General features: G+C 42.4%; 1 protein-coding gene across 3 annotated transcripts in view; it reads left to right on the plus strand.

Annotated features, from left to right (window-relative positions):
• Positions 1-12,570, plus strand: part of LOC106564162 (myosin heavy chain, fast skeletal muscle) — a 530,774-nt gene that overhangs the window by 17,103 nt on the left and 501,101 nt on the right. For 2 of the 3 annotated variants that reach the window (XM_045710181.1, XM_045710184.1), the window contains exons 35-40: positions 214-417; positions 567-692; positions 830-1,000; positions 4,615-4,719; positions 4,815-4,910; positions 5,029-5,160. In XM_045710181.1, coding sequence (XP_045566137.1) covers positions 214-417; positions 567-692; positions 830-1,000; positions 4,615-4,719; positions 4,815-4,910; positions 5,029-5,160 — 834 coding nt within the window. Of the gene's footprint in view, positions 1-213; positions 418-566; positions 693-829; positions 1,001-4,614; positions 4,720-4,814; positions 4,911-5,028; positions 5,161-5,525; positions 5,660-12,570 lie in introns of those variants that run through there. The other variant, XM_045710177.1, reaches the window with a different exon arrangement.

Genomic DNA, 12,570 nt, shown 5'->3' on the forward strand with positions numbered 1-12,570 from the left:
ACTGGGACATCAGGCTCTAAAATCTGAACATGGCTAGGGATTTGTTTGTGAATCTGTAGAAAATAATAGAACAGAGGAATTGAATAGATTGAACTATATACTGCAGAAAGGTAGGGATATTGAGTAAATTCTTACCAATTAACGTTTCTATCACCCATCCTATCACCCCTACTTCCACAAGTCCTAATGAACGTATGTCATTGTGAATCCCAGGATGCCCAATTGCACCTTGATGATGCCGTCCGTGCTGCAGAGGACATGAGGGAGCAGGTAGCCATGGTGGAGCGCAGAAACGGTCTGATGGTGGCTGAAATCGAGGAGCTGAGAGTTGCTCTCGAGCAGACAGAGAGAGGCCGCAAAGTGGCTGAGACTGAGCTCGTAGACGCCAGCGAGCGTGTTGGACTGCTGCACTCCCAGGTATGGGTCAAAGCCATTTCTAATGAAACTCAACCATAATAACATTTACACACACCTGGAATTTGACAGTCCTTGCTTTTAGATTTTCAGAATTTCAGACTTGTATGTTCTCTTGAGAGTCAAACAAATCATCTTGTTTCCTCCTTCAGAACACCAGCCTTCTGAATACCAAGAAGAAGCTGGAGACTGATCTGGTGCAGGTGCAGGGAGAGGTGGACGACATCGTCCAGGAAGCCAGGAATGCAGAGGAGAAGGCCAAGAAGGCCATCACTGATGTGAGTACATGAATTACATCAATTTGATTTGTCCTCAAGGGAAATGGTATCTGGGCTGGTTAACCGCAATAAAGATGTCAGAGGGATGTTATGATTTGTGCCAATTGGTGAATAAAATAAAGAAACTACCATTCCAGGCGGCCATGATGGCTGAGGAGCTGAAGAAGGAGCAGGACACCAGTTCTCATTTGGAGAGGATGAAGAAGAACCTGGAGGTCACAGTCAAGGACCTGCAGCACCGCCTGGATGAGGCTGAGAATCTGGCCATGAAGGGAGGCAAGAAGCAGCTCCAGAAACTGGAATCCAGGGTGAGTTACCAGCAGGGTGGATTAAAAGAATATTTGCTGAACATGTATTCGATCATATAAAATTACACAGGAGACTCTATCTCTCAATTAAAAATTACGTTTTATTGTCATGTACACCGGATAGGTACAAATTAGGGTTAAGTGCCTTGGACATCAACACATTTTTCACATTGAAGGCTCAGGTATTTGAACCAGCAACATTTAACACAATCAAGGGTTCCCAAACTTTTTGACACGGGACCTCTTTTGTGATAGAAAATTCATTAGGGACCCCTCATAATATCAGAATAAAATTCCTACCTAAGAGTTCAGTAAAAATAGCATCCATCTAGTTTTCCCACGGTGTTTCTAAACCCTGAGGTGCAACATTCGAAGACTTCCGGGAATGCTTGCGATTCAGACCAGACCAGGGTTTGTGATGTCTATGGGAGAAGTGAAAAATTCATCCTTGGTTGTTAATTTTCTTGAAATCTAAAGGCAAGACCTAGATTCGAGCCAATGTCTTAAGATAATGGAGTGCATCTTTAAGTAGCTGAAACTGTCATTACTACACCCTAGTGAAAGTAACAAACTAACACGTTTTAAATTTCATCAAAAACAATTTTCTACCAAAGGAGTGCTTTTGACGGCATGAACATGTGCAGTTCAGCACAACTGTTAGACCCGATGATGTGTTTCTGCGCATGAGCTTAGCTAGCTAAGGTCACAATGGGATTGTCGACAAGTCTTCATCTTTGGATTTGCTACGACTTCTGCAGTGCATGGCTGGACTAATCATGTCTCGGCCCCTGGGAAAGAACATTTTAAAATCACCTTTTGGCCTCAGAAACAACATTTTGCAGTTTTAAAACAAATGTTCAGCTATTCTACACATTTTGCCTTTGGACAGAAATAATATTTTGTAATTTTAGAGCTAATTTCTTGAAATTATACACATTTTGCCATGTGGCTGAGAGAAAATGTTGCAGTTTTAAAAGCTTAAATCAGGGTGCATTTCTGTTCAAAATCATCATTTTGGGGAATATGTTACACTTATTTAGTGGACTTGAGAAGAATTGTAGCCAAGACCTTAACCTGTTGAGGACAGACGTTCCGCTAGCGAAACCCCGTTCCGCCTGCGGAACCCCTAGCCAACAGCCAATGGCATCGCACGGCGCGAAATACAAAACCAACTAAATTACCACAATTCAATTTTCTCAAACAATCAACTATTTTACACCATTTTAAAGATAAGACTCTCGTTAATCTAACCACATTGTCCGATTTCAAAAAGGCTTTTCAGCGAAAGCAAAACATTAGATTATGTTAGGAGAGTACATAGACACAAATAATCACACAGCCATTTTCCAAGCAAGCATATATGTCACATGAACCCAAACCACAGCTAAATGCAGCACTAACCTTTGATGATCTTCATCAGATGACACTCCTGGGACAGTATGTTATAAAATACATGCATGTTTTGTTCAATCAAGTTCATATTTATATAAAAAAACAGCTTTTTAGCATGTGATGTTCAGAACTAGCATACCCACCGAAAACTTCCGGTGAATTTACTAAATTACTCATGATAAACGTTCACAAAAAACATAACAATTATTTAAAGAATTATAGATATAGAACTCCTTTATGCAATCGCGGTGTCAGACTTTAAAATAGCTTTTCGGCGAAAGCACATTTTGCAATATTCTGAGTACATAGCTCGGCCATCACAGCTAGCTAATTTGACACCCACCAAGTTTGGGGCTCACTAAACTCAGAATTACTATTAGAAAAATTGGATTACCTTTGCTGCTCTTCGTCAGAATGCACTCCCAGGACTTCTACAACAAATGTTGTTTTGGTTCCAAATAATCCATAGTTATATTCAAATAGCTCCGTTTTGTTTGTGCGTTCAGGTCACTATCCGAAGGGTGACGCGCGAGCGCATTTCGTGACAAATAATTTCAAAATATTCCATTACCGTACTTAGAAGCATGTCAAACGCTGTTTAAAATCAATTTTTATGTTATTTTTCTCATAAAATAGCGATAATATTCCAACCGGGCAACATTGTATTCATTCAAAGGCTGAAAGAAAAAAATGGAGTAGTCTTGTGAACGTGCATCTCAGTCTCACTGTCCCCAGGCTGACCACTTACATATTCTGCTGCTGTTCTTCGCCCAGAGACAGCAGACACCCCATTCCACTTTCTGGCGGCTTTAGAGAGCCAATGGAAGCCTTAGAAAGTGTCACGTTACAGCACAGATGCTGTATTTTCGATAGAGATGCAACAGAAGGACAACAAATTGTCAGACAGGGCACTTCCTGTATGGAATCTTCTCAGGTGTTGGCCTGCCATATGAGTTCAGTTATACTCACAGACACCATTCAATCAGTTTTAGAAACATTAGAGTGTTTTCTATCCAAATCTTCTAATTATATGCATATTTTAGCTTCTGGGCAGGAGTAGTAACCAGATTAAATCGGGTACGTTTTTTATCCGGCCGTGAAAATACTGCCACCTATCCCAAAGAAGTTAAAATAAAGATATTCAAACGTATTAATCTAGTTGCTCCGTTCAAGCTTGTACAGTTGTCCTGGCAGACTTCTTCTAAACTGCCATTTCATTCATAATAATAATAATAAAAATTCTAAATAAATATCAACACACGGTATAATATACTGTACATGCATCCAATCCATCTCATTGTAATCATTTGTTAGGCTTCATCTAGTTACATTGTTTAATTTCTCTCTCTCTAGATCGCTAGCTACTTGACTCATTCACTCTGCTGCAAAAAGGCTGTTGCTAGGAAGCTAGTGTTGCTATGTGGGGCTACCAGCTAGAAGGCTAAATTAGCTTGTAGGTTAGCGGATTTTCATAAGTTCATAAAAACGTGAAAAAACAACATAACATCTTAACAAACACATGTACATACTCTGGAAACATTACTTTAATATGGTGCTTTCCCACTTACCTTCAAAATGAATTAATTTCGGTGCTTCTGTCTCACTTTTGACTTACTTGGCAAACGTCTCTTAACTGCCGAAGACAATGTTTCTACCATGAGGAGCTCGTGCTATCTGTGGTGGAAGCAACCTCACAACATTAAAACAAGCGAGTGTCGGCCTCTAGAGGCCATATTGGTACTGAACTAAACACTGTTAAATACATGCCAAAATGTATAATGGTAATATACAGTATATTACAAATACAAGAAGAATTGAGTTGGGGGGGAAAAATTATCAGTGATGGGGAACTGTGGATACCAATATCACTGTGAGCCTCCCAGGCTCATGTTGTGCATCTAAGGGTTAAGAACATCAATTGTGGGTTAATATTATTACATTGTATTGGACACATTTTCCACATATCCCTGTTAGTTTAATCTGCTGTTGTTATCAATATTCATAACATTTGAAATGTAAATTCCACTTTGGGAACCACTGACCGAGATAATGAAAAGTTGTTATAATTATAGACCCCTTCAATAAAAATTGTAAATAGTACATAGGAACAGACAACAATTGTGCCTCCTTGACTAGGTAGAACACTCTACCTGTTTTACAAAGATTTGTTACATCTGATTTCACCAGCTAAAACAAATGCATAAGTTTCTTTTTTCACAAAGGTGCGTGAGCTCGAGACTGAGGTGGAGGGCGAACAGAGAAGAGGTATAGACGCAGTCAAGGGAGTCCGCAAGTATGAGCGCAGAGTCAAGGAGCTCACTTACCAGGTAAGAGAAAGTGCATCCTTCACACACTTGACTCTAACACAGGTAGGTTTGTGTATATGACTATGGGACATTGATTCTTTGCTCTTCTCCCACAGACTGAGGAGGATGAGAAGAGCGTTGGCAGACTTCAGGACCTGGTAGATAAGCTGCAGATGAAAGTGAAGGCCTACAAGAGGCAGGCTGAGGAAGCGGTGAGTCACAGACTTAGTCAAATACTCTGAAAGCATACATTGGAAAATATATTTATCTTCAGAACGAAGTATTTAATGAATGCTGATGTTCTGCTCTCCCTCTCTTTATCTCACCCAGGAGGAAGCAGCAAACCAGCACATGTCTAAGTTCAGGAAGGTTCAGCATGAGCTGGAGGAGGCTGAGGAGCGTGCTGACATCGCTGAGACTCAGGTCAACAAGCTCAGAGCCAAGACCCGTGACACTGGAAAGGTACAGAACTGCCGCTAAACCTGAACCTGACTCATGTTCAAATTTGACCACATCAACAGCACCAATGATTAATTATTCACAGAGATCAATACAGATCTTTTACACTGTATTGAAGATCTGCGAGAAGCACATGTCAAGTAGGGGAAAAAACTTGATTATTTCAATCTAAGCTGGTACTTAAAAGTTGAAAATTCAAGCTGAACACTGAGTCTTAGAATGCTTGTTCCATTATACAGTGTTCTTTCCAAGTGTTCATAATATATTTATCATGTTCATTATTATTACTGATCCATTATATTCTATCCATATATTTATCATGTTCATTATTATTATTGATCCATTATATTCTATCTTTCTTCTTACAGGGAAAAGAAGCTGCTGAATAAACAAAGACTAAAGTATTGAAGGTCAAAGTCTTATAATTTTCCTGTGTTGCATAAAATATGATTTTCATGGTGAAATGTTGAGCATTGATTAAAAACATGTGGATCTACATACACTTCCTTTGTGACTGTGGACTTATTACTCAGCAAACAGATTTTTCATATCATAACAATATTGTACTTTAATTAAACAAGCAATCTGGGTTTCCAACAACAACAAAGGGGGCACTTTTTTTGGTAAACAGCTGAGGGATGAAGCTGGAGAAATGTAAACACTCAAATTCATAGACTGAGCTATGGATGTAAGGACTGACCATCCAAAACATCAAAATTATAGTTTTAACCCTTTACATCTGCAGAAATTGGCTTACATGGACTGGTCCAAATGCAAATGCTTCTAAAATAAATAAAAAATATGAGTAGCACATGCATAACCGTGGTAGCAATTGAAAGCGAACACTTGTGTGGAAAGTTTCAGGTAACAATAGATCAGATTTTTGCATTTTAATTTAGTCACAGATTATGCGCACAGTAATCACTCGTGGAATGACTATGTAAAAAATAAATGTTAATCGAGCATTTGAAAAAAATAGGTGAGAGTTTATTTCTGTGTTTAACTGAAATGTGCCAATTTTCCAATTTGGATTACCAACAGATTTTTATCTGTCTCTCACTGTGGGAAGAGCTTTAAAGAACACCAGAAGGCAATGCACAGTGCAATGCCCTATACTTACAATGGAGTTTCCAAGTGCAATGTCGTGTGTGTAGGTGGCAGGGAAGTCAGGCGCAGGAGAATCGAACTTGGTATAAATGGAGTAGTTTAATAGCGTTTAACCTCTCTTGGGAAGGGGGCAGTATTTTCACGGCCGGACGAAAAACGTACCCAGATTAAACGGCCTACTACTCGGGCCCAGGAACTAGAATATGCATATTATTAGTAGATTTGGATAGAAAACACTCTGAAGTTTCTAAAACTGTTTGAATGATGTCTGTGAGTATAACAGAACTCATATGGCAGGCAAAAACCTGAGAAAAATCTAACCAGGAAGTGGGAAATCTGGTGCTTGTAGTCCTTTCAAGTCATTGCCTATCGAACACACAGTGACTTAGGGTTCATTTTGCACTTCCTAAGGCTTCCACTAGATGTCAACAGTCTTTAGAAAGTTGTTTGAGGCGTCTATGGTGAACAGAGAGCGAACAGAGGATGATGTCCTAGGAGTGTCATCTGATGAAGATCGTCAAAGGTTAGTGCATAATTTTAGCTGGTTTTCTGGTTTTTGTGACGCCTGTCCTTGCTAGGAAAATGGATGTGTGGTTTTTCTTGTGTTGGAACTGTCCTAACATAATCTAACTTTATGCTTTCGCCGTAAAGCATTTTTGAAATTGGACAATGTGGTTACATTAAGGAGACGTGTATCTTTAAAATGGTGTAAAATAGTCGTATGTTTGAGAACTTTAAATTATGACATTTTGTGGTTTTGAATTTGGCGCTCTAATTTTTCACTGGCTGTTGAATAGTGTGAACCGTGGGTGGGACGCTAGCATCCCACCTCCCCAAGAGAGGTTAACAAAACTCCAAAACCCAAAGTACATAATAAATAAAAGTGGGTACAAGAACCCGTCGCGCACCAATCCATAATTCACAAGCATACAAACAAAACAATCTGACAAGGACATGAGGGGAAACAGAGGGTTAAAAAATACACAACATGTAATGAATGGGATTGGAACCAAGTGTGTAGGAAGACAAGACAAAACCAATGGAAAATGAAAAATGGATCAATGATGGCTAGAAGACCGGTGACGTCGACCGCTGAGCACCGCCCGAACAAGGAGAGGCATCGACTTCGGCAGAAGTTGTGACAGTATCTAACACGTCCTCCACCGGAACCCAGCATCTCTCCTCCGGACCATACCCCTCCCAGTCCACGAGGCACTGAAGGCCCCTCGCCCGACATCTCGAATCCAGGATGGATCGAACGGAGAATGCCGGGGCCCCCTCGATGTCCAGAGTGGGCGGAGGAACCTCTCGCACCTCAGCCTCCTGGAGCAGGCCAGCTCCAGGAGGCTGAGGTGCGAGAGGTTCCTCCGCCCTGAGGAGAGACACATGGCCTGAGGAGAGACACATGGAACGAGGGGTTAATGCGGTAATCGGGGGGAAGCTGTAACCTATAACATACCTCGTTCACTCTCCTCAAGACTTTAACCTCTATGGGCTAGGTGGGACGCTTGCGTCCCACCTACTCAACAGCCAGTGTAATCCCGTGGCGCGATATTCAAATACCTCAAAAATGCAAAAACTTCAATTTTTCAAACATATGACTATTTTACACCATTTTAAAGACAAGACTCTCATTAATCTAACCACACTGTCCGATTTCAAAAAGGCTTTACAACGAAAGCAAAACATTAGATTATGTCAGCAGAGTACCCAGCCAGAAATAATCAGACACCCATTTTTCAAGCTAGCATATAATGTCACATAAACCCAAACCACAGCTAAATGCAGCACTAACCTTTGATGATCTTCATCAGATGACAACCCTAGGACATTATGTTATACAATACATGCATGTTTTGTTCAATCAAGTTCATATTTATATCAAAAACCAGCTTTTTACATTAGCATGTGACTAGCATGTGACTAGCATTCTGACCGAACACTGCCGGTGAATTTACTAAATTACTCACGATAAACGTTCACAAGAAACATAACAATTATTTTAAGAATTATAGATACAGAACTCCTCTTTGCACTCGATATGTCCGATTTTAAAATAGCTTTTCGGTGAAAGCACATTTTGCAATATTCTGAGTAGATAGCCCAGACATCACGGCTAGCCATTTAGACACCCACCAAGTTTAGCCCTGACCAAACTCCGATTTACTATTACAAAAGTTTGATTACCTTTGATGTTCTTCGTCAGAATGCACTCCCAGGACTGCTACTTCAATAACAAATATTGGTTTGGTCCAAAATAATCCATCGTTATATCCAAATAGCGGCGTTTTGTTCGTGCGTTCAAGACACTATCCCAAGTGTAAATAAGGGTCACGAGCATGGCGCAATTCGTGACAAATAAATTCTAAATATTCCATTACCGTACTTCGAAGCATGCCAACCGCTGTTTAAAATCCATTTTTATGCCATTTTTCTCGTAAAAAAAGCGATAATATTCCGACCGGGAATCTGCGTTTAGGTAAACAGAGGAAAGAAAACAAAGCATTCGGTCGACGCGGGCACGCGCCTGTGTCTCACAGTACTGTAACCAGCCACTATCCAAACGCGCTACTTTTTTTCAACCAGAGCCTACAAAGCCACGATTCAGCTTTTTCCCGGGCTCTGAGAGCCTATGGGAGCCGTAGGAAGTGTCACGTTACAGCTAAGATCCTCACTCTTCAATAAACAGAGACAAGAAGAACGACACCTTGTCAGACAGGCCACTTCCTGCATGAAATCTTCTCAGGTTTTTGCCTGCCATATGAGTTCTGTTATACTCACAGACACCATTCAAACAGTTTTAGAAACTTTAGGGTGTTTTCTATCCAAAGTCAATAATTATATGCATATTCTAGTTACTGGGCAGGAGTAGTAACCAGATTAAATCGGGTACGTTTTTTATCCAGCCGTGTCAATACTGCCCCCTAGCCCTAACAGGTTAACTTGTCTGGGCGTACCTGATTTAAACTGGTTACTACTCTTTCCCAGAAATGAGAATATGCATATTATTAGTAAATTTGGATAGAAAACACGCTGAAGTTTCTAAAACTGTTTGAATGGTGTCTGTGAGTGTAACAGAACTCATATGGCAGGCAAAAACCTGAGAAAATTACAAGCAGGAAGTGGCCTGTCTGTGATTTTGTAGTTCTCCCTTTGCTTCTCTATCGAAACTACAGTGCCCGTGGGGTTATTTAGCACTTTCTAAGGCTTCCATTGGCTCTCTAAAGCATTCAAAAAGCCGATTGGCGCGTCTCCTGTCTCCGGGCAGAGTACAGGAGCACAGTTTGTCAGTGGACTGCCTGGTGGCTAAGAGATGGGAAATGCGGGTTCACGAGACCTCGCCATTTTTCCTCTTCCTTTTTGAATGAATACAGCATTGTCCGCTTGGAATATTATCGCTATTTTACGAGAAAAATACCATAAAAATTGATTTTAAACAGCGTTTGACATGCTTCTAAGTGTTGTAAAGGAACATTTTGAAATCTTTGGTCTCGAAATGCGCTTGCGCGTTACCCTTTGGATAGTGACCTGAACGCACGAACAAAACGGGGATATTTGCACATAACTATGGATTATTTGGAACAAAAACAACATCAGTTGTGGAAGTAGCAGTCCTGGGAGTGCATTCTGACGAAGAACAGCAAAGGTAATCCAATTTTTCTAATAGTAATTCTGAGTTTAGGTTGCCACGAACTTGGCGGGTGTCAAATTAGCTAGCCGTGGTGGCTGAGCTATGTACTCAGAATATTGCAAAATGTGCTTTCGCCGAAAAGCTATTTTAAAATCTGACAAAGCGATTGCATAAAGGAGTTCTGTATCTATAATTCTTAAAATAATTTTGCTGCAATCCTTTATGCAATCGCGGTGTCAGATTTATTATAGCTTTTCGGTGAAAGCACATTTTGCAATATTCTGAGTAGATAGCCCGGCCATCACGGCTAGCTAATTTGACACCCACCAAGTTTGGCCCTCACCAAACTCAGATTGACTATAAGAAAAATTGGATTACCTTTGCTGTTCTTCGTCAGAATGCACTCCCAGGACTTCTACTTCAACAACAAATGTTGTTTTGGTTCGAAATAATCCATAGTTATATCCAAATAGCTCCGTTTTGTTCGTGCGTTCAAGTCACTATCCGAAGGGTGACGCGCCGGCGCATTTCGTGACAAAAAGTTTCCAAATATTCCATTACCGTACTTCGAAGCATGTCAAACGCTGTTTAAAATAAATTTGTATGCTATTTTTCTCGTAAAATAGCGATAATATTCCAACCGTGCGACGTTGTATTTGTTCAAACACTGAAAGAAAAAAATGTTGTCGTCTCGTGCACGCGCGCCTCTGTGTCATTGTTCCCAGAAGGACCACTCACAAAAACCCCTGCTGTTTTTCGCCCAGAGACTGAAGAGCTCTCATTCCACTTTCTGGCGCCTTCCTAGAGCCAATGAAAGCCTTAGAAAATGTCACATTACAGCAGAGATGTTGTATTTTTGATAGAGATGCCCTAGAAGGACAAGGAATGGTCAGACAGGGCACTTCCTGTATAGAATCTTCTCAGGTTTTGGCCTGCCATATGAGTTCTGTTATACTCACAGACACCATTCAAACAGTTTTATAAACTTTAGAGTGTTTTCTATCCAAATCTACTAATTATATGCATATTCTAGTTTCTGGGCAGGAGTAGTAACCAGATTAAAATCGGGTACGTTTTTTTATCCGGCCCGTGAAAATACTGCCCCCTATCCCAAACAGGGATAGGGTGCAGTATGCCCAAAGGAGCGGTGGCCTCCCTGCCCAAATGAGCGGTGGCCTCCCTGATAAACCCTGACCCTAATGGTCGACTAGCTAAGGCGTGAACAGAGAAGGGCACACCCACGGGAACAATGGGGGTCCCTAAACTATGAGCTAACGCTCTATCAATGAAATTCCCAGCCGCGCCTGAATCTACGAGCGCCTTATGCTGGGAACGCGGGGAAAATTCAGGAAAAGTGACAGACAAACATATGTGCAACAGAGGGCTCTGGGTGAGAATGGTGCCGGCTCACCTGGGGTGACGCCAGAGCAACCTGCCTGCTGCCTCGATTCCCAGAGGAACCAACCCAGCATCGACCAGCAGTGTGACCTCTGCGGCCACAGATGGTGCACGAGCGGGAACCCCCTCCGGTCTCCCTGCGCACCGCCCCTCCCAGCTCCATGGATATCAGAGAGGGGGTGCGGGAGGATGGAACCACCAGACCCCGATCTAGATGTCCACGAGTAGTCAGCAGGTTGTCCAGCCGGATGGACATGTCCACCAGCTGGTCGAAAGTGAGGGTGGTGTCTCTGCAGGCCAGCTCCCAACGGACGTCCTCGTGCAGACTGCAGCGGTAATGATTGATCAGGGCCCTGTTCCATCCCGCGCCGGCAGCCAGGGTCCTAAACTCCAGGGCAAACCCATGGGCGCTTCTCGTCTCCTGCCTCAGATGGTAGAGGCGCTCACCCGTCGCTCTGCCCGCAGGTGGGTGGTCGAAGACTGCACGGAAACGGGGGGTGAACTCCTCAAAATGGTCCATCTCCCCCTCTATACACAGCGTTGGCCCACTCCAGGGCTTTCCCGGTGAGGCACGAGACGAGGGCGAAACCCTTCTCACGGTCCGATGGAGCTGGGTGGACCGTGGCCAGATAGAGGTTTAGTTGGAGGAGGAAACCCTGGCAGTTGGCAGCACTCTCGTTGTACCACTGTGGCATGGAGAGACGGATCCCACTGGGTTCAGGCGGGAAAGGGGTGCTCAGGATAGACCCTGGTTGTGCTGGTGGAGGCGCTGGAAAAACTCCGTCTCTCCTAGCAGTCCATGGCGGCACCCAGATGGTCAAGCATTTCCGTATGCTCCTGGATGCGCTCCTCCCCCTCCATGGCCGGGGTAGCTTCTCCTGCTGACCCCAGAGATTCTGTAATGTCGTGTGTGTAGGTGGCAGGGAAGTCAGGCGCAGAAGAATCTAACTTGGTATAAATGGAGTAGTTTAACAGCGTTTAACAAAACTCCAAAACCAAAGTACATAATAAATAAAAGTGGGTTCAAGAACCCGTCGCGCACCAATCCATAATTCACAAGCATACAAACAAATCTCTGACAAGGACATGAGGGGAAACAGAGGGTTAAATACACAACATGTAATGAATGGGATTGGAACCAAGTGTGTAGGAAGACAAGACAAAACCAATGGAAAATGAAAAATGGATCAATGATGGCTAGAAGACCGGTGACGTCGACCGCCGAGCACCGCCCGAACAAGGAGAGGCATCGACTTCAGCAGAAGTCGTAACACCAA

Source organism: Salmo salar, chromosome ssa02 (assembly GCF_905237065.1).
Source record: "Salmo salar chromosome ssa02, Ssal_v3.1, whole genome shotgun sequence".
Taxonomy (NCBI): domain Eukaryota; kingdom Metazoa; phylum Chordata; class Actinopteri; order Salmoniformes; family Salmonidae; genus Salmo; species Salmo salar.